The sequence below is a fragment of the Notolepis coatsorum genome (assembly GCF_963971535.1).
Source record: "Notolepis coatsorum genome assembly, chromosome: 4".
NCBI classification, from domain to species: Eukaryota; Metazoa; Chordata; class Actinopteri; order Aulopiformes; family Paralepididae; genus Notolepis; species Notolepis coatsorum.
The window spans coordinates 95,268,489-95,291,200 of NC_140168.1; the positions used below are offsets into that span (position 1 = coordinate 95,268,489).

The 22,712-nt window shown below is 42.2% G+C and overlaps 1 protein-coding gene across 3 annotated transcripts in view; it reads right to left on the reverse strand.

Annotated features, from left to right (window-relative positions):
* Nucleotides 1-22,253, reverse strand: part of sytl1 (synaptotagmin-like 1) — a 62,328-nt gene extending 40,075 nt beyond the window's left edge. For 2 of the 3 annotated variants that reach the window (XM_084312914.1, XM_084312913.1), the window contains exons 1-7: nt 22,163-22,253; nt 10,036-10,159; nt 6,766-6,917; nt 3,768-3,900; nt 1,561-1,621; nt 1,370-1,406; nt 874-914 (exon numbers count right to left, since the gene is read on the reverse strand). In XM_084312914.1, coding sequence (XP_084169040.1) covers nt 874-914; nt 1,370-1,406; nt 1,561-1,621; nt 3,768-3,900; nt 6,766-6,917; nt 10,036-10,157 — 546 coding nt within the window. In that variant the 5' untranslated portion in view covers nt 10,158-10,159; nt 22,163-22,253. Of the gene's footprint in view, nt 1-873; nt 915-1,369; nt 1,407-1,560; nt 1,622-3,767; nt 3,901-6,765; nt 6,918-10,028; nt 10,160-22,162 lie in introns of those variants that run through there. The other variant, XM_084312915.1, reaches the window with a different exon arrangement.
* Nucleotides 22,254-22,712: the final 459 nt, after the last annotated feature.

Here is a 22,712-nt window from a genome sequence, read left to right on the forward strand (position 1 = left end):
TTATTTGAAAACGATTCATAAAAAGGCCGACGAATATCATCGTTGTGGAATATTCCACTAAAAGACGATTTTCATAGAATGCTCCAGAATGAGCTGTTTTTTATATCAAAACGGGGGCTTTTCTAACTGCTCTGAAACGGCAACGACGCGATAAAAAAACAATCTGCCTTCACAGCACTGACTGGAAAATAGTCTTTGATAATGCGATGGGCAGATTAGACACATAGCCATAATTTAAAACATAGATTAGGCGATATTAACGTTAACATTGGCGCCGATGGTGGCATTCAAGCGGTAAAACGGAAAACCAGGCGTGGCGCTGAAAGTGTTAAGCGCCTTGGGTCCCCTGAAAGGCGCTATATAAATTTAAGATATTATTATTATTATTATTATTATTATTATTATTATTATTATTATTATTATTATTATTATTATTATTATTATTATTATTAATATTTATTCTTCTTTTACTTACTTTCTTTTACTGTATGAAGCACATTCTCAGGGGCTCATACAGAACCAAGCATTTCACTGTAATGTACATGTACTTTATATGTGACAAATAAAAGCAAACTTGAAACGTTTGTTTAGACATGTTTTCAGATACAATGACAGGGGTGAATCGCAGAAGATAACCTTTTCAGTAACGGGTTAAAAAATGATGAAAAAAGACGATTTTTGTATCAAGGCGAGAAGGACCGGGAACCCACACCTCAAAAAAGACCGGGCCTGGACCTTTAACCCTTTCACTGCCACACAGCAAATGGGTTACACTTTCACTACTTAGGTACAGTACTTGAGTAAAAATACTTATTAGTTACTCTCCACCACTGATAAGCAGTGTCTCAGAACAACATCTAGATGAGTTCTCACCTCTGCTTCCTCCCCCAGGCCATTCATTTTGTTTATGTACTCTAGAAGAAGAGAAGAACATGTTCACTTTGTTTATGTACTCTAGAAGAAGAGAAGAACATGTTCACTTTGTTTATGTACTCTAGAAGAAGAGAAGAACACATTCACTTTGTTTATGTACTCTAGAAGAAGAGAAGAACATGTTCATGAGAGACAGAGAGAGACAGAGAGAGACAGACAGAGAGAGCAGAGAGAGAGAGAGACAGACAGACAGACAGGCAAGCAGACAGGCAGACAGACAGACAGACAGGCAAGCAGACAGGCAGACAGACAGACAGGCAGACAGACAGGCAGACATACAGACAGACAGACAGACAGACAGACAGACAGACAGACAGACAGACAGACAGACAGACAGACAGACAGACAGACAGACAGACAGACAGACAGACAGACAGACAGACAGACAGACAGACAGACAGACAGGCAGGCAGACAGACAGAATATAGTTCTGAACCTGTGGATGAAGAGGTGCTGTTTGTGTCCTGGAGATGCTAAAGTTGAAAGGAAATATTAAGAAGATATTACAAACTACTAAATCAAAAAGTGGAAGAACACACACACACACACACACACACACACACACACACACACACACACACACACACACACACACACACACACACACACACACACACACACACAAACCTTTTTTAGCGGGCTCTTCTGGGTTCTGGGTGCGGGTATAGGTGTGATACGTCCCTGGCTCCTGCAACACAATAGAAATATTCATTCATTCAAACCTTTATTTATTCTCAAAAAGACAATTGAGGTCACCCTCATTTCCAATGTTGTCGAGACTTTACAGACATTTCAATGCACACATTTCTACAATATAACAATAATAAATATGAATAACTATCTATATAGTACTTTTTTCACACATGGACCGCAGTCCAGAGCAGTGATGCCAGTAACTACTGTAGTTACTGTAATCTGATTACTTTTTTCAGTAAATAGTAATCTAACTTGTTACTTTTTACAAGCCAGTAATCTGATTACAGTTACTTTTCCAAGTGGCTATGCGTTACTATTTAGTTACTATCTCATAATGCTGATGATAAGAGAGCCAGGGGTACAGTCAGCTAGACCGGAGATGGGACGTGCGCTCGCGCATGCACGCACACAGCCACACACACATGAGAATAACAAACTATAATACCATGTTTTATATTACGGTTTTACAATTTTATTTGTATCATTGTTGTCATTCTTATGTTGTGGCAGCAGCAGGGGGGACGGCGACGACTTCGTAACCTAGTTACTTTCAAAGTAACTAAGTTACTTTGATAATCAAGTAATCAGTAAAGTAACTTGATTATTTTTTAAAGGAGAATCAGTAATCAGATTATTTTTACAAGTAATCTGTGGCATCACTGGTCCAGAGTGCCCCACAGCAATTAATATAAAATTAACATAGGCATAAAATCAGCACACAATTGACAGAATAAAAACAATGCATAAATTGCAGACATAAGAATAGGTATAAAAGACAATAAAAGTAGTGCAATGTAAACGTGCAGACTTAAGAATAGGCATAAAATAAGTACAGTGTTGCTCGAAGGCATGTGAACCCCCCCGAAACAGCCAGTCCCCCAAACACCCCACACATCAATCCCTACCACATCCCCATCCAAGACACCCCCCCCCCCCCCCCCCCCCCCCCAGATAAAAAGGAAAACACAAACAGCCCGCGCGCCACTCAAGTCAAGTCAACTCAAGTCATGTCAAGAGTTTTATTTGTCACGGCATACAAGCATACAGTGAAATGCGGGGGGGTCATGCCCGCAGCGATTGTGCAATAATACAATAAGAATAGGATGAGAATAAGACATTTGTGCAATAATACAAGTAATAAGAATAAGACATAACAGGTATAATGTACATAAAGTTTACAAAAAGCATGGTAAGACATGCTAAGGTCCTGCGATAGTGCAATACAATGTTAGCTACGGATGAGGCACTGGGTCTTATGTACACTACTATACAATGCTATACTATACAATCTACAGTTATACTATGTTTCCTTATGCTAGCTTGCTATATCCATCTGTTACTATACAAGAACCACTCCCGTTCTTTTTTATTTAAAAAAATTTAAAGTGACCTTTCCATTGTATAAAGTGACCGTTGAGTGTGAGCGTGTGCAGCATGTGTGTGTGTGTGTTCATGCTAAAGTGACTGTTAGTGTGTGAGCGTATACGGTGTGTGTGTTGTGTGTGTGTGCTCATGTGTGCTTGTGTGTGGAGAGTTCAGTGTTCAAGACTCTGATGGCCTGGGGGAAACAGCTGAGCCGAAGTCTCTCTGTCCTAGTTGCTGGTGTTCGCAGGCGTTTGCCTGACCTCAGCAGCTTGAACAGGCTGTTGTTGGGGTGGTGTGGGTCTTTCATTATTCTGCAGGCTCTGGATTTGCACCTCTTGTTATATAGGACCTGCAGGGGTGGTAGTGCAATACCCGTAGTACGCTCTGCTGAGCGCACCACTCTCTGTAGGGCCTTCTTGTCCTGTGCCATGCTGTTTCCATACCAGGCAGTGATGTTTCCAGTCAAGATGCTCTCTACAGCTCCGGAGTAGAAGGACTGGAGTATGTTCCCCGATACTCTGAACTTCCTTAACTGTCTCAGGTGGTAGAGGCGCTGCTTCGCCTTCTTTAAGACTGAGTCTATGTGTGTTGTCCATGTCAGGTCTTCTGAGATGTGGACCCCCAGGTACTTGAAGCCCCCCCCCTGTCCACGGTGAGCCCCACTCACACCGCCATGCACGTGTGTTTGTCTGATATGATATGACACTGTGAATTCTGACTCATAAACGGTGTTATATAATCTGTTATATAATCATGCTTTCAGTCTCTCTCACCCCTCTTCTTCCTCCGTCTCGTTCTCCCCCTCTAGTCTTCTCTCCACCTGAGGGGAGGGGCTGCTCCGGGAGCTGGTGGGCGGGCTTTCGTCTGTCTGACCAGCGAACAGTCCAATCAGAGGCACCTCTGGGCCTGCAGAGACAGATTATTATTATAATCTATAATAATAATAATAATAATAATAATAATAATAATAATAATAATAATAATAATAATAATAATAATATAATTATATAATAATTTATATTTGTGGAACAGATCTCAAGGAACTACAGTGTAGAAGAACATAGAAACTAGTAAGAGAGTAAAGAAAAATTTACAAAATGTGAAGGGCTAAAAGAGTCAAGTAAAATAAGAAGGGCTAAAACTAGTAAGAGAACATAAAATAAGGGCTAAAACTAGTAAAAGAGTTAGATCCTGGCTAACGCTAATGGCACGGAGACCAGAGAGGCTAACTGACTAAGAAAACGGGCACAGAGGCACTGAAAGAGGATTCCCCCCGTCTAATGAACACACAATTCATTATGAATTGAAAATGGGGGACCCTGATGTAAACAAGACAAACGTCTTTCTCTGGTCTGCACCCCCTTAACAATTGTGTGTATTGAGCCGTACTGTATTGTACCCATTCTGCAATCTGTTAAATAAAGTTTTCATTCATTCATTCATTCATTCATTCATTCATTCATTCATTCATTCATTCATTCACTAGACTAGACAAATATCAAGATGTATCCATTAGTGGATTGCCAGAGCGAAGGTGTCGTGAGGAGGATTGATGTTGGGTTGTGGTGGCCATTGGGGGCCATGTGGTAGGGTATGTAGCATCTATCCATCAACACGTTGGGTTGTGGTGGCCATTGGGGGCCATGTGGTAGGGTATGTAGCATCTATCCATCAACACGTTGGGTTGTGGTGGCCATTGGGGGCCATGTGGTAGGGTATGTAGCATCTATCCATCAACACGTTGGGTTGTGGTGGCCATTGGGGGCCATGTTTGTTTAACCTTTATTTACCCAGGGTAGGTTCGCTGAGCACAGATGCTCTTTTTCAGGAACGCCCTGCTTCACATTCACACAGTTCCATTCACACCTGGGAGCTGCCCAGTACAACCACAGTCGACACCATTGGCCACTGAGCAACTCCACTGGAGCAGTTGGGGGTTAAGTGCCTTGTTCAAGGGCACTTCAGCAGTTGGTGTTCCTGCCGGTCCCGGGGATCGAACCGGCGACCTTCCGGTCAAAAACCCGCTTCTCTAACCTTTAGGCCACCGCTAAAGGTGGTAGTGTATGTAGCATCTATCTATCTACACGTTGGGTTGTGGTGGCCATTGGGGACCATGTGGTAGGGTATGTAGCATCTATCCATCAACACGTTGGGTTGTGGTGGCCATTGGGACCATGTGGTAAGTAGGGGTGGACGGTATAAACGGTATACGGTATAAACGGTATGAATTTGCTCTACGGTATGGATTTTGACTATACCGTCTAAACCGGTAGTGCAGCTCTAAAATACCAATGACGTCATGTAACCACAACGCGACTATTTCACTCGCATTTGCCCCTAAAAATAGATAGAATTAGTCATAGATAATAGATATGTGCGAACTGGAAAAAGTTATTTAGGAGGCTTCGCGCAGTGGGCGTGCCAGCCCCTACCGCACGCATGTAAACACGGATCTAGTAGTCTAGTGGGACGGGACACGGGAGCTCAGCTGTCGGCGGCGTCTCCCTGAGCTAACGTTAGCTTAGCTACCGTTACAAAATGACCCAGTCAACTATTCACTTTTAGTTTAATACATGATGAGGCATTGTCTAACCGAACGGTATCTAGTCGGCCAGCTACCGATAGCTCCTGACATCAACAAACGCTCCACAAAGTCTAGTAGAGAGAGACGTGTGTGTGCTACCTGTTAGCCGTTAGCTCACGTTAACGCAACTTAGTTCACCGTTCAAAACGAAATGTCCCATTGAACTAAATAATTCACTGAGGCGTTGTATTAACGTTATATATCCGGCTTAGCCGGATAGCTCCTGATATCAATGTCTTATAACACTGATTCGATGCGTATTCGAGCTGAGGGCTTGCTAACGTTATCCCAATATAATAGGGTCCAGGTGCAGCGCCGGAGAATCCTGGCCGTAGCTCTGCTCGAGGCTACTCGAGTATAGGTCCAGCTGCAGCTCCGGGGAATCCTGGCCGTAGCTGGAGGCTACTAGAGTACACACAGACAGTGGAGCTTGTTGCGTGGTGGCGATGTCTCGCAGATAATACAAGTACAAGTCTAATTATATAATATATATATTTTATAAAAAAAAAAAAAAATTATATAAAATAAAAAATTTTTTTTATCAAAAACGATGATACCGTGATATATACCGTTACCGTCTATGCTTCAAATTATACCGTGATATAAATTTTAGACCATACCGTCCACCCCTAGTGGTAAGGTATGTAGCATCTATCCATCAACATGTTGGGTTGTGGTGGCCATTGGGGACCATGTGGTAAGGTATGTAGCATCTATCCATCAACACGTTGGGTTGTGGTGGCCATTGGGGACCATGTGGTAAGGTATGTAGCATCTATCCATCAACACGTTGGGTTGTGGTGGCCATTGGGGACCATGTGGTAGGGTATGTAGCATCTATCCATCAACACGTTGGGTTGTGGTGGCCATTGGGGACCATGTGGTAGGGTATGTAGCATCGGCTTTGTCAATACCTGGAGCTCACATTTTAACCATTTCTTCCTGCACCCACAACTCTTACCCTAAACCAGGCTCATATCCTATTCCCTACCCCTACACCCCTTACCTTAAACAAGGTTTGTATCCCCCCCCCCTTTTTTTTGACCCGTATGAGTAGCGTAGATGTTTGGTAAGGACTGGGTTTCTTCATTGAGTGCTCATCCTTATCATTAGGTATCTTGTGTTTTATTATAAACAGATCATTCTAGAGTATCTCCAGCCGCCGCCACCACTGGCCGATATCTGACCTTTCCCCTTTGACCTCCTGAGGCGTATGGAGGCGTGGACGAGGTCGCTGGTCTGCTTCCCGCCACTGTAGCGTTTACCCCGCTCGTCGTCGAACCACGCGCCCGACAGAGAGCGCAGGCGCATCGGGTCCGTCTCCTTCTCCTGTAGTGTCCTGCGGAAGAAGAAGAAGAAGAAGAAGAAGAAGAAGAAGAAGAAGAAGAAGAAGAAGAAGAAGAAGAAGAAGAAGAAGAAGAAGAAGAAGAAGAAGAAGAAGAAGAAGAAGAAGAAGAAGAAGAAGAAGAAGAAGAAGAACACACACACAGGGACACGTTCAATATGATCAAGTTTAAACAAGTAGTCTGTACATACTGATGCTTTAAAGTAGTCTGTACAAACTGATGCTTTAAAGTAGTCTGTACAAACTGATGCTTTAAAGTAGTCTGTACAAACTGATGCTTTAAAGTAGTAGTCTGTACAAACTGATGCTTTAAAGTAGTAGTCTGTACAAACTGATGCTTTAAAGTAGTCTGTACAAACTGATGCTTTAAAGTAGTAGTCTGTACAAACTGATGCTTTAAAGTAGTAGTCTGTACAAACTGATGCTTTAAAGTAGTAGTCTGTACAAACTGATGCTTTAAAGTAGTCTGTACAAACTGATGCTTTAAAGTAGTAGTCTGTACAAACTGATGCTTTAAAGTAGTAGTCTGTACAAACTGATGCTTTAAAGTAGTAGTCTGTACAAACTGATGCTTTAAAGTAGTAGTCTGTACAAACTGATGCTTTAAAGTAGTCTGTACAAACTGATGCTTCACATTACATTTCCTTCCATGCTACCCATTAGGGATGTTCGATATTGTCTTTTTTACCGATATCCGATATACCGATATTGTCCAACTCTTAATTTCCGATACCGATATATGCGGGGGTCATTTCATTTCAGGTAATTAACATTACGTATCTCTTGTCGTGGAATTAACACAACATTATGCATACATTTGAGAATAAATCAAATAAGAATTTGTTCTTACTTGCTTGCCTGGGTAAATAAAGGTTAAATAAATGTAAAAAAAACAAAATCTATAAAATATATATATATATTTTTTTAAACGATACAGATAATTTCCGATATTACATTTTAATGCCAATATTGGCCGATAATATCAGTAGGCCGATAATATCGGACATCCCTACTTCCCATCCTTGGAGGGAACCATGAACAACTTCTGCAAGCTTTCTGGCAACGCTCTGCTTTTTTCCCCCAACAACATACATTAGCTTCCTATGTGATGTGATGTGACACAATGCTGGTCGTCTTGGGTCTCTGTAGTGATGATAGCCCACACATGCTAGTTTTTGGTTTACTTCCAGTAGACCGCAAGTTACATTTTTGCAAAGATTCCACTGGGATTTATTCTGGGATGGGAAATCCTTGAATTGTAAAAAGCGGCTACTTTTGGAGGTTCACTATTTATGGTTTGTTTCTGAATTCATTTAAGCACTAGATAGTTATACACTCAGATACACTATAGCAGGGCTATTCAACTGGCGGCCCGCGGGCCAGATCCGGCCCGCGGGATGATTCTGACCGGCCCGCCAAAGATTACATGATAATAAAAAAAATTTAAAAAAATTTAAAAAAATTAAAAAAATATATTTTTTTTTCATTTTTTTTTTTTTTTTTTTTTACTTTTTTCTTTTCATGTCAACGTTAACACGCACAATTGAGCCAAAAGTCACTCAATTAATGACAGATTGCATTGATAAATTGAGGGAAAACTTTGCAAGTCGATTTGATGAATTTGACATGTCCAGAGAATTGATGCATTTTGTGAGCAACCCATTTGCCAATGTAGCTGCTATTTCCACAAAAGGACAAGAGTTCCTTGCATCACTTCACATTGATGAAGGTCTCCTGCAACTTGAAATAATTGACATGCAAGCATCATCTGCTCTGAAGCAGGCACTTGAGAATGAATCCACCACAACATTTTGGATAAAGTGTATTCATGTCAAGACATTCCCCAAAATAAAAACGCTGGCAATATCTGTGCTAACAATGTTTGGCTCAACATACACCTGTGAATCCAGTTTCTCTCACACGAATGCCATTAAAACAAGCAACGTGCCTCCTTGACAAATGAGCATTTGCATCACTGTTTGCGGGTAGCCCTCACTTCCTATGAACCCTCTTTCTCTGCCATTGCCCAGTCAAAGAAGTGCAATCGCTCTCATTAGATGTGTGTATGTAGGCTAGGCCTGTCTGCCCCCCACCCCCCTGATGTTTGAGAGTTAAGAGTGGACAATAAGTGCTAATAAGATGCTGTGATTTGCTGTTGTTGCACAGACATGAAGCACTTTTTCATAAGCTCAGCTGCACTATAAATGTGTTTTTTTGTTCAAGTGTTGATGTTAGAATGTTCAGATGCACATCATGCACTCGTTTGTTTTTTATTTTATTTTTATATTGAAATGTTGAAGAGGAGATGTTGCAGTTGTTGTAGTCATAAATGAAGCACTTTCTGCAGGAGATGTTGCAGATGTGGCACATAAATGAAGCACTTTTTTTGAAAAGTATACTACTTTTGCAATGTAGTTAAATAAAAGTTGTGAAAATGTGGTTGCGTGTTGTGTCAAGTGTACATATATTCATAGCACGGGGAGGCGCCGTGGCAGTCCGGCCCCTGGCCCCTTGGGTTTCTGACAATGTGGCCCCCTGAACAATTTAGTTGAATAGCCCTGCACTATAGTGTATAGTCTCCTCGGGGTTGTTGAGTGTCATTATCAATTCGAGCAACACTGTACTTATTGTACTTATTTATTTATATATATTTTTTAATTATGTTTTTGGTAGATTTTTATTGACTTTTTTTTTTACTACCAGGCAGTCCGGTAGAGAGAGAAAGAGGAAGAATGGGAGATAGACATTCGGCAAGGGTCGCCGGGTCCGGGAGTCGAACCCGGGGTGGCCGTGTTGCGAAGCAGCGCAGTACGTGGTGTGCTACTTGAGCGCCCCTTATTGTACTTATTTTATGCCTATTCTTATGTCTGCACTTTCTACATTGCACTACTTTTATTGTCTTTTATACCTATTCTTATGTATTTACTTTATGCATTGCTTTTATTCTGTCAACTGTATGCTAATTGTATGCCTATGTTAATTTTATGCTATTTGCTGTGAAGCACTTTGAGCTGCAATCCATGTATGAAAGGTGCTATATGAATAAAGTTATTATTATTATCATCAAATGGATGGGTCACTTTAACTCAGGGGTTAAACAGTCACCTCTGACCTCACACGGCCCTCATCATGGCGACGAAGCTCCGAGTCTCGTTGCAACACGTCCAGGATCCTCCCCTTCTCCTCCTCCGTCAGGTGACCCAGGTCAAGAAAGTCAGTCCCCCCTCCCGCCATCCCTGAGAGAGAGAGAGAGAGAGAGAGAGAGAGAGAGAGAGAGAGAGAGAGAGAGAGAGAGAGAGAGAGAGAGAGAGAGAGAGAGACTGTTACTCTAAGTACATAAACAGTCCCAACAGTAGGCTACTAGGCAACTATAGACCTGTTTGCTGTATACACATATCATGTTCGAGCCAATCAGCAACACCAACTGAGTCACGTGACTAAGTTGCCCCTTACCTGCGCGAGCTGCTGCGCTAAAAAAGTACGACAGGGCTCTATGGAGAAACCATGGCACTCCCCTGACTAACAGTATAATGGAGCTCTATGGAGAAACCACGACACTCCCCTGACTAAAAGTATAATGGAGCTCTATGGAGAAACCATGACACTCCCCTGACTAACAGTATAATGGAGCTCTATGGAGAAACCATGACACTCCCCTGACTAAAAGTATAATGGAGCTCTATGGAGAAACCATGACACTCCCCTGACTAAAAGTATAATGGAGCTCTATGGAGAAACCATGACACTCCCCTGACTAAAAGTATAATGGAGCTCTATGGAGAAACCATGACACTCCCCTGACTAAAAGTATAATGGAGCTCTATGGAGAAACCATGACACTCCCCTGACTAAAAGTATAATGGAGCTCTATGGAGAAACCATGACACTCCCCTGACTAAAAGTATAATGGAGCTCTATGGAGAAACCATGACACTCCCCTGACTAAAAGTATAATGGAGCTCTATGGAGAAACCATGACACTCCCCTGACTAAAAGTATAATGGAGCTCTATGGAGAAACCATGGCACTCCCCTGACTAAAAGTATAATGGAGCTCTATGGAGAAACCATGACACTCCCCTGACTAAAAGTCATTTCAAACGAAAACAGCTGGATGTCATTTAGCCAAATCAGCATGGATGTGAGTGTGAGTCCTTCACCTTTTACATATCTAGCGTTGGCATGGATTGATTGTTTAGATCGCTAGCATGGCTAACAAATGCAAATATATTGTAGTCTGCCCCGTTGTTCTGACCAGGATTACATTCCTTTTGCCCCCTTGATGCACGCGTCACGCTGAGTCTGACGTATACAGCGGACAGGTCTATACTAGGACTACAATGTATGACGTATATCATGCCAGTTATGGTACCTTGTATATACTGTACTGCACCTTGTGTATACTGTATACTGTTTACTTTTACTCATAGTATATATATTCAGATTTTAATTATTTATTGCCTATATTTATTGTAACATATCTGCACCATTGTTTTACACCATTTATTTTTCTCATATTTTTATATTCAGATCTAATTGTATTGCCTATATTTATGTATTTTGGTTCATGTTTGTACAGGATGACAATGACTTGTTGGGTTAAACTGGATTTGTTTTTATATTTTTACTGTATCAATAATTGTATATTCTTCTGTTAATCTCTTCTCTTATTTCTTTTATTTTGTTGTTGAATTTATTTACTGTATTAATGTATTATTTGTTGTAATGTTGATTGTGTGTGGACCCCAGGAAGATTAGCAAACTGCTATGGCATAAGCTAATGGTTAAATAAACAAATAAACAAATAAATATCCCAACTGAAAATACTGTATACAATTTGTGTACAACATGTGATCGATTGAAAACCAAGCAGCATCATATCCAGTAATGCCCACATTTCCCCCAGCCAGTGTTGTAGTACTCTTGACTCGACTTGGACTTGAGCACTGATGACTCGGACTTGGACTTGGACTCGAGCATTGACTGCATTCGGACTCGGAAGGTGCAGACGAGGACTCAGACTTGTTCATTGATAACCATTATCATTTGGCATAAGGTATTGATGGCTATAGTGCATTTGTTTGGCTATTGTGTCACAAAGTAAATAAACTCCCTTTGAAACGGTGACCGCTGTGTCATTTATGTTTAATGTAGACCTTTTTTTCTTTCTATGTCAGCTCTTTGACTGCCAGAGTGGAGTGGACTTCAACCTCGATGACTTGGACTCGGACTCGGGTGACGGGGACTCGACTCGGGCTCTTCTTTGGTTTGGACTTGGACTCGGACTCGAACACTGGGGACTCGAGACTTGACTCGGACTCGAGATGTAGTGACTCGACTACAACACCGGCCCCAGCATACTGTACAAAGGAAACCAGGCGTGGCCAAAAACCAGCCTGGCGCCGCTAGGCCACTCCCACATTTGTTGAGCATCACGGTTGAGTCATGAGGATTTGCAGGTCAAAGTTGAATACATTTGAACTTTGACAACCAAAATGTCCTTGCAATGGGAGGCAAATGGTGATGTCACAGTTGTATGTGGTATTGAAAGACGGGGGGGTGCGGCCGGTGCGCATTCAGGTGACCTGACCTTGAGAAGCTACTTAGGGAAGAGGCCCAGTTTGCCACATTGTGACCCGCCATGTAATTTTATGTGGCCCGCGAGAGCTTAAAGTGTGTATGATTATCTTTAAAGCTGCTTTAAAGCCTGCATTGACCATAAACTACATTTCCCACAATGCATGTCAATTATGTGACCGGCAAAGTGACGGCATCCCATGTACGATTATTTATTTATTTTTTACCCAGGGACAGTGCACATTAATCAACATCTTCAGTTTCCACATCAATGTAAATGTGCCAGAATTAGCTAATGAGCTAGTTTTCATCTGTAGATCCCTGCCTACCATGCATGTCTTTATGTAGATGGCAATGTAGCCTACATCAGTGTTTAACTACGGCGATTTCACCATCAAGTCGAATTGAGAATTGAAAATCTTCATCAGTGATGCCGACATGTCCAGGAAGAGAAGAGTTGATGCAGATGGAAGGCAGTTTCAAGAAAGATGTGAAAGTGAATACATGTTTGTGCTTCAAGGATAAGAAACGGTATGTCCTTTGTGTTATGATGCGGCGTCTGTCGTCAAAGAGTACAATCTACGTCTGCATTCTGACACCAAACACATGCCAGATTTAGCCTCCCAAGAAAAACAACAAATTAAAAGGAAGACTTTTAATTTGCTGCGATTGCAGTCTGCCTTTTAATTCTTGGACAATATCTCTTCAGCCACAATAAAGCTAGCTTTCACTGCTGCATGGTTTTTGGCTGTAGCTCCTGTGAACATACTATGTCTGAACTGTTGGGTCCAAACTGTGGCGTTGCTCTGTTGTGTGACATAACGAGCATCTCGCCAAATGTAATCAGAAGCAAACAAGTCCCACCCAAAACTTGACCAATATACAGTAAGTAGTTGGTGAACTGAGACAACCCCCCTTTTTTTTTATGGCCTCTGCAAGGTTAAGTGCAGCCATTTGTTTTTGTAAAATGCTACATCTGTCCCACGTGTTCTTAGCAGCTCACAAGTGTTGGTTGCACCATAGTTCTGCCCCTCTTTGACTGTGACAAAAAGGTTTTGAACAAAGTTAATGTCATAGCTTGTATTTGATTATATTATTCTTGGTTATTTACTTGAATAGCTTGATCATTGATTGATGGAGTAATATGGGGTTCTTAACCTGATAAATCAAAGGGATGTATGTTAAAATAACAGAGCAATAAGCTAACGTATATTTTTACATCTATGCAAATGCTATTGTGGTGAGATTTTAGCTAACAATGACCCAGTTGTAACTGTGAAAGAATGATTACTTGAATCAAGGATAGAAGCTGATAAGAGAAATGTATTATCTGTGCACAGAGTCTCACTTCAGTTTACAAGGTGTAGCTGAAAAGAGACGGTTTGAATGCAAAGAGACAGACAGGATACCGGGGGTGGGGGTGGGGGTGGGGGGCTGCCCAAAATCAATCTCTAAGAAGCTGCGCTTCGTATGTTAACAGTGGCATTCAGACATGGCTATGTCTGGACTAAAAAATGCAAACCTACAATTTCGAACAGGAAACAAGCTTCCTGTGTTGCCCTGGCAACGGGCAGTTTTATCGTTACAATGCAGTAGGTACATATGCAGTAGAACAGAAAAACATATAGGCGAATTCCACAGAAGTGCACTGTAGACATTTTCTGAGCAGGGTTAAAGAGCTAATACAAAAAAAACAATATGTAATATTTGTAACTTGAAGTAATAGAATAGAAGTAATAAATACAGAAACAGTTATTTAACAATATGTAAAGGAGTAGTTACATTTATTTTACATTACATTACATTTACATTATACTGTCTTTGGCCCTTTGAGGGCAACCATAATGCTGACGTGGCCCTCTGAGTTTGACACCCTTGCCTTAGCACCATTCTCACCACATAGATTTAAATTTTTGGAATTTATATTATATTTAGATTAAGAAAGACTATATATTTATATGTATTATATTGTAAGGAAGGGGCAGGACTAGATACATTTTACTTCCCCCTGTCCCCTCCCGAACATGTCCCCTCTTGCTTTTTTATGTTTTTATATGTATTTGTATATGTTTAGGATAAATAAATAAATCTAATCAAATTCTTACTGCCTTGGCCAGTGTGATTTGCAGTCTCCCCATATCTCTCTTAGATGCATTACCTCACACCGCACAGCAATAATTAATGGGACTGTAGATTACACTATGAGATATTACCTTAGGAATGTCTTTAGATAAAAACCTTGCCACCATTCCTGCCATTTTCCTTACTCTTTTAGAAAGACCTGTAATATGAGAGATCGTTTTGGATTTTACTTCTGTAACTGGAGAAACATTTATTATATCTCAATAATATTTGTCCGGTGACCCCAAAATGGCGGTCCAAGTCTATACTGTTCATTAAAGTAATGGATCGGATCAGTACTTGGTATCGGCCGATACCCACAGCCCAGATATTGGTACCAGGACAAAAAAGTTGGATCAGTGCTTCCCTACGATGAGCCTATTGTTTCTCATCCATCTGTGTGTTGTGGGTTTTTTGATAATGTAATCACCATACACAATTTTGTTGTCAATATTAATGCTACATATCAAATGTTAAGTGAGATTGAATGTTGATTGCAAATTCCAGTTTGAGTTTGATACCATATTACACTTTCCATTATCGTGCCGTCCAATGTGATGAATCTATTATTGATTATTCAACATGTGATTTTCTATCAAATATTATCACAACCTGGTGGCTAGGTGGCGCAGTGGGGAAGGCGCTCGCCACCAACGCAGGATATGCTGGGTTCGAGCCCAGCTCTCGGCGTTGCTACCAGCTTGGCTGGTCGTTCATACTAATACAATTGGCAGTATTAGGGGGTGGGAAGCTGGTGGGTGGGGATCGGACATTGTGGACAGCGACTCCTACAGGTCGGTTGGTGCGCCTGCGCAGTAGAATCAGGAAGCGACGAGGGCGGCGTGTCCCTCCCACGCAGACCCTCGCCGCTGAGAGATCGCGCTGTGCAGGTGAAAAGATGCGACGGCTGCCTCCTCAAGTACCGGAGGGGACACGTGATGCAAGGCTTCGTCCACATTGCAGCCGGCTTGTGGGAGGCATGGCCTAACAACGTTCGAGACAGGGGAGGGTAGAATTGGACAATACGAAATTGGGGCCGGGAGAAAAATAGAAAAATGGGGAGAAAAAGTAGATCTTGGCAGAGTCAGCGGGAAGGAAGCCGGTGGGTGGTAATCTGGTAGTTGTAAACAGCGACTCCTACAGGTCGGTCAGGGCGCCTGCATAGCGGGGGAGGGAGCTGGCGAGGGTAGTGTGAGCCCCCCACACTTCACCAATGAGAGTCCGCGCTGGCAGGTGAAAAGAGGTCGCTGGTTGTCTCCTATGTCTCGGAGGAAGCATCTGATAGACTTCAGGACTCCCTAGACCGACCAGTGGGGGGCACATGCGAGCAACGACCAGGAAGGGGAGGGGGGAATTGGCATAACGACTAAATTGGGATGGGAGAAAAACACACAGAAAAACAGGAGGAGAAAAAGTGGATACAAAAAAAATATATATATATATTATCACAACTTTTTCTTTTTCAATATTCAATATTTTGTATTTACATTTACTGTATATTTAGTCACAACACAAGCAATAAAAACCGGCTATTTACTAGTGGTGGAATAAGTACACAGTTTGTGTATCCATCTATAGGTTGTGTTAAAGTGGTATGTGGTCCAGTTATGCTGCTCTGATTAAAGGTTATGTTAAAGTGGTATGTGGTCCAGAATTTGTATTTGTATATATTATGTTTTCTATATAAAATCCTTTTCTTCAAAGTAACTAGTAACTGATGGGTTCAGATACATGTAGTGGAGTAAAAAGTACAATATTTCCCTAAATAATATTGCAATAATAATATTGCAGTGGAGTAAAAGTATAAAGTTCCCTAAAATGAAAATACTCACATAAAGTACAATTAGCTTGAAACAGTACTTAAGTCAAAAATACGTAGTTACTTTCCACCACTGCTATTTACATTAGTGGCGCTCAAAGGCGCTAAAAGCAAAATTACAAACATCTCAAAACAAACTGGTCAGACTACTGCTTGACCTTACTCCTAGAACCCACCTCACCCCTGCCCACTTTGACAACCTAGGATGGCTTAGAGTAGACGACAGAGTACAGCAACTTGCAATGGGCCTGGTCTACAAGATACACTACACCAGGGGTTCCCAAACTTTTCAGGCCAGGGCCCAGAAAATAAGGCGTCAGAGAGCCGCGGCCCAATGCACATCGTCGGGCTTTTTTTTTTTTTTTTGCCAGGTGACCGATTTTTTAAGCCAAATATCACTTCAATCCTATTAATTTAGTTCAAGTTAGTTATTCATTTATATGTGCTATTTATGAGAGGGCTAACTTGTTGCAAAATAATAATGATAATAATAATAGCCTCATTAAAATACTATTGTTGCTTCGGTTGTTTTCAGCGTTTTATGTGCATAATCTGTTATTTAGTTTGAAATGTTCGTTGAAATAAGTAGATTTTTCGTTTTTGTAAGTTAATATAAAACCATAGTCACATTTTAGAATACAATAGAATAGAATTTTAGAATACAACTAGAAACACTGTCCTGGCCTGCTTCTAAGTTCAGTGGCCTGACAAAAAAAATTATAAAAAAATAAAAAATAATTTTTTTTTTTATTTTTTATTTTTTTTTAAATCATCTCGCGGCCCACCCGTGGCTGCTCGCGGCCCACCTTTGGGTCGCGACCCCGACTTTGGGAACCACTGCACTACACGACCAAGGTACCCGTGTACATGTCAAAATACTTCCCAAAGGTCAGTGAATACCACGATCACAACACCAGAGGGAGCACCACAAATCATGTTAAACCCAGATTCGGCTCAAACAAGGGACTAAACACGTTTCGCAATTATGCCACATCAATGTGGAACGCCCTACCCAAAGCTGTAAAGGAATGTGAATCACTACCCACTTTCAAAACCACTCTCAAAGAACACCTACGGGAGACTGCAATTCGAAACTGGCCCCTGTAAATGTCCTAACCCAACCCCCTCCAATGTACAGTAAATGACCAAGTATGGTTTTGTCAATATTCCAATGTACAGTTTTGCTTATGTAGCAGTCTGAAAATATTGTATATTATTCAGGACTGCTGACTGGTGTTTTATATCCCTTTTGTACACAAAGACATTCTAACTAGTTTCATTGATATTCACACGAACAATGACACAAGCGTCCCCTTCATAAGAGCACTGGAATATGGATTATAAATGACAGTACTGGATCATATTCTACAATGCGTTTCCTCTTGTGACTGGCAGGCGGGACCAGCAGGGGGCGGTAGCAGGCAGAGAGTGGCGGAGAGAGTTGGGAGGTGATATATGGAGGAGACAAGCGGAAGCCGCTCTCTTCGGCAGTGAACTTGGACAACGAGTAGTCGCAGCTAACGGGGGCTCTGGAGAGCCCTGTTGCTGACGTTATGCCAGAGGGCCCCGTGAGATAGCAACGGGTGATAACAAGTACTGGCTAGTGGACACGATATCCTAGCAGTACCAGCGATAGTATATGAACAATTAGTGCAGAGCCAGGCACTAGCAATCGGGTTATGATAGTTACTGTGTGCGGTATAAGTAACGTGCGGTTAACCAAGTATCCAAGTCTTTAACCACCGAGTTATAGTAGTTACAGTGTGCAGTATAGAGTGCGCGCACCAGGACGAGCGTGGGCCAACAACCATTCTGCTCCGGCTGATTTCGACCAGACCTGCACCCGGCTGCCTGCATTCAGCCTGCTCCGGCGGACTTCACTCAGACCTGCACCAGGCTGCCTGCGGCTTACGGGAGTTCCTCCCATCCAGCAGGGGTCGTCATCGCTCAGCACACACTCTCAGCCGGCGCTGCCTCTCTGCCCAGCTCCGCCTGCTAACATCCTCGCCGAGAGCGTTCGACGCCATCTTGCCTCCCGGACAACAGTGGAGTGGCGAGGCGGCCATTTCGGATGAGTACAAATGAGCATTGATGCTCCCGATTCCTTATACAATACACAGTGTGGTGCAGCCTGCGGGCGAAAGTAACGTTGCTACTACCATTCCATAGGGGTACCCACGAACAATATATGCCGGCATTAAGATAGGACTTTACTGGTATTTTGTGGGCTCACTCTTTTGTTTCATTCCTTTTCTTTGAGCGTGATAAGGTGTGTGTTTCATAATATTTCCCGTTCAGTGAATCCTTCTATTTTCCTCCCCTATGTTCCCCCTTCCTTCCCCATATTACCGACCTGGAGCAGTATATGTGATCCCTTAGAGAAGGTAGATACTGTGTTCAGCCCAGACGTGGGCAGCACTTAGTCTGGGTACCGTGAGAGCACTTGGTGCCTGGGTGTAATTATATAATTGATTTATGCCAGTGTAATCCTTGTGTTGATACCCATGGTGCAATAATCACCAGACGTAGCATTGTTGTAACTAGACCACGTTACAATAACACTCATCCAGAATGGGAGCACTGTGTGTGTGTCTTTTATTGAGCCTAACCCTAACCCTAACTCTTTGATGCGGGTAATATATCCATTATTAACCCCTTCCTATTCAACCTTCCATTTCCCACTGTAAGGTTTCTGGTGTTACTGAGGGAGGGTACTGCTTGCGGGGGGAACCAAGTTATTTCTTTACCATCCAGTCATTAGGTGTGGGGGGGGGCTAAGGAGATAATTGTGGAGGGTGAGGGTGTGTTGGGGAGTACTGCTGACTGCCCAAGAGAGAGGGAGGAAGACCAGAGTACCGGACCAGGTTTGTAAATCCTGGGCCTCATACACTCCCACTGCCAGCCTCCAGTTGACGCTCCGGACCCCAAAGACGGAGGTGCAGCTGGCCAGAGTGCTACTGTGTCTCGCTACCTAGTGACCGTGCACCACAGTTCCCACGAAGCAGGGATAATCCACCCTGCTACACTTAGTTGTACAGTGTTCCCCACCCACCCCTACCTACTTCCTACCTACCTCCTACCCAACCCGGATGTGCACACGCGCACACAAAAATGCGTTCACAATTGTCACTGGACTCGTCGCGCCGTGCGGCAAGTACCCGGCCGGCACTTATCACCTAGACTTTGCATAATAATAGGATACCGATAGCATAACAACGAGAAGAGCCAAACCAAAATACAAGCCCTGTACCAATTGGTGGGGGGTTGCTTGATCTGTGGTCCCGACTGGAAGAATGAAACATTAAGTTGTGCTTCAGTCTGAAGGAAACTGTCCTTCTGTAAACTAACTCTAAGTTACATTGTTAATTTAGTTTGTATTTACTTTTCTAGTTTAAGTTAATACAATTAAAGAAATTGTAACTACAATTACATTTAAAACATTGTTATGCATAATAATCATCTGTTCTGTGCGCAACCGAGGGAACATGTATGCGCGTGCGCGGGAGCGCGCGTGCACGTGGCATTTGGGCAGTTCCCATATTACGAATGCACCACTGGTCCTGATTAATTGAAAATGGGGGACCCTGATGTAAACAAGACGAAAGTCTTTCTCTGGTCTGCATCCCCTTAACAATTGTGTGTATTGAGCTGTACTGTATTGTACCCATTCTGCAATCTGTTAATAAAGTTTTCAATCAATCAATCAGTGTAGAGAAGACCAACCTGTGCTGATGCGTGGATGCGCGCGCATGTCCTGCATGTCCCTCAGGCGTGATTACGAAACCAAGCCGCATTTCTCGGAGACGCTCTCTGATTGGCCGACGCCTGTTTCTACACTGGTTAAGCTTAGGCACTCTTCGAAGTTGGTTAAGGTTAGAGTTTGTCTTAGAGCATGGCGATAGAACGCCAGGTAGTTTGCAGGCTGTTTGACGTGGAAATGGACAAAGACACAGCTCGTCACGGATTGGGCAAACGCGTCAGTGGCCAATCAGAGAGCGTCAGTCAGTGCCAATCAGAGAGCGTCTCCGAGAAATGCGGCTTGGTTTCGTAGGCACGCGTCCCTCAGATGCGTCTCTACATTTCGTAGCTCCATTTCTGCAGACCCCTCTCTGATTGGTTGAGCTCCATTTCTGCAGACCCTTCTCTGATTGGTTGAGCGCGCGCATGCGCATGAGCCGCGACAAGCTCCTCTAGCCAGGAATCGAAACTCCGTTAAGCTCCAGAGAGAGAGGCTGAAAACCCACAGTTCTTGCCCGACGGATGGGAACCGAATCCCGGATCCGAGGTTTCTGATGACTACCCCCAAAACATGGAGGTTGTGAACGCAATTTATACGCATGGAAGTATTGATTACACCATAACGAATCATTAAAAAAATACTATTGACAGGACCTAAATAACTTATATACCGATATGCCCTACTCTGTTTACTTGTTTTATTGCACAATGTCGTTCTATTGACAGGACCTAACTTATGTACATATACCGATATGCCCTACTCTGTTTACTTGTTTTATTGCACAATGTCGTTCTATTGGATTCTATTATATGTTATTACTATTGTATTATGCACATCGTTGCGGGCAAGACCACCCGCATTTCATTGTAAACTTGTATGCAAATAAACAACTTGTGACAAATAAAACTCTTGACTTGACTTGACCACCAGCCTCTCTCTCTTAAGGCATTAACTGGGTTAATTAATCTAAATGTTATATTGTAACTGTCTAGTTAGGCATTAACTGTGTTAATCTAAATGTTATATTGTAACTGTCTAGTTATTGATTGATTGATTGAATTGATTGAAAACTTTATTAACACATTGCAGAATGGGTACAGTACAGTACAGTACAGCTCAATACATACAATTGTTAAGGGGATGCAGACCCCAGAGAAAGACTTTCATCTTGTTTACATCAGGGTCCCCCATTTTCAATTCATCGTAACATATATGACATACAGATAGACAGTACAGTTAGGCATTAACTGTGTTAATCTAAATGTTACATTGTAACTGTCTAAAGCATTAACTGGGTTAATCTAAATGTTACATTGTAACTGTCTAGTTAAGGCATTAACTGGGTTAAGTGGGGAGTGCGTCATGGTACAGTTACAGTAAGTGGGGAGTGTAAACAAGTTGAACGCATCACGTGAAATAACGTTATGTGAATAAACCTATAACGTTACAATGTACAGTACAGCTGGCTGTGTTGTGAATAACGTTATGTGAATAAACCTATAACGTTACAATGTACAGTACAGCTGGCTGTGTTGTGAATAACGTTATGTGAATAAACCTATAACGTTACAATGTACAGTACAGCTGGCTGTGTTGTGAATAACGTTATGTGAATAAACCTATAATGTACAGTACAGCTGGCTGTGTTGTGAATAACGTTATGTGAATAAACCTATAACGTTACAATGTACAGTTTCTGACAGCTGGCTGTGTTGTGAAATGTGCATAACGTTATGAATAAACCGCGAAGTCACGCGAAATAACGTTATACGCGAATCTGGTAGTACATTTCTTTTTATCTTTCTTGATATGATAACATTACATCCGCCTTTTACCGCGTGACGAGCTAAACCAATCAGAGAGGGGCTTCGCTCAACCAATCAGAGAGGGGTCTGCAGAAATGGAGTTCAACCAATCAGAGAGGGGTCTGCAGAACTGGAGCTACGAAATGTAGAGACGCCCCTCGCGTGCAGAGGCTGCTTACCTGAGTTATACGCGCATGCGCCGACAGCCCCCTCTTCAGTGGAGTAGTTGGGAGTTTGTGGCGAACAGGATCTGAACGCAACATCCGCGCCGACACTGTCATAAGTCATAAATAACCGACAACAACATTAACAACACAAATAACTTAACGCTAACGTGAACAAGATGCTCTTGAAATATTTGAATTCCAGTCAGGTTGAGGTGAGCCATGTTTTATGCTATTATTTGCTGTGGGGCACTTTGGGCTGCGGTCCATGTGTGAAAGGTGCTATAATATAGATATACAGTAGTTATTATTATTATTTATTATTATATTGTAAAACATGTATGGATTAACATGTCTGTCCGTAAGTGACCTCAATGATCCATTTCGAGAATAAATAAAGGTTTGAATGTTAAATTGCTTCACGCCTTTCTAAACAAATAGCACACACACACCGCGAGAGAAGGGACACCTGTCACCACTTCTTTCTTTCTTCCGCCTCCCCCCCTTCTCTCTCTCTTTCACATTTAGAAAAATCTCCTGTGAAAAGTTACGTTCGGTCAAGTAA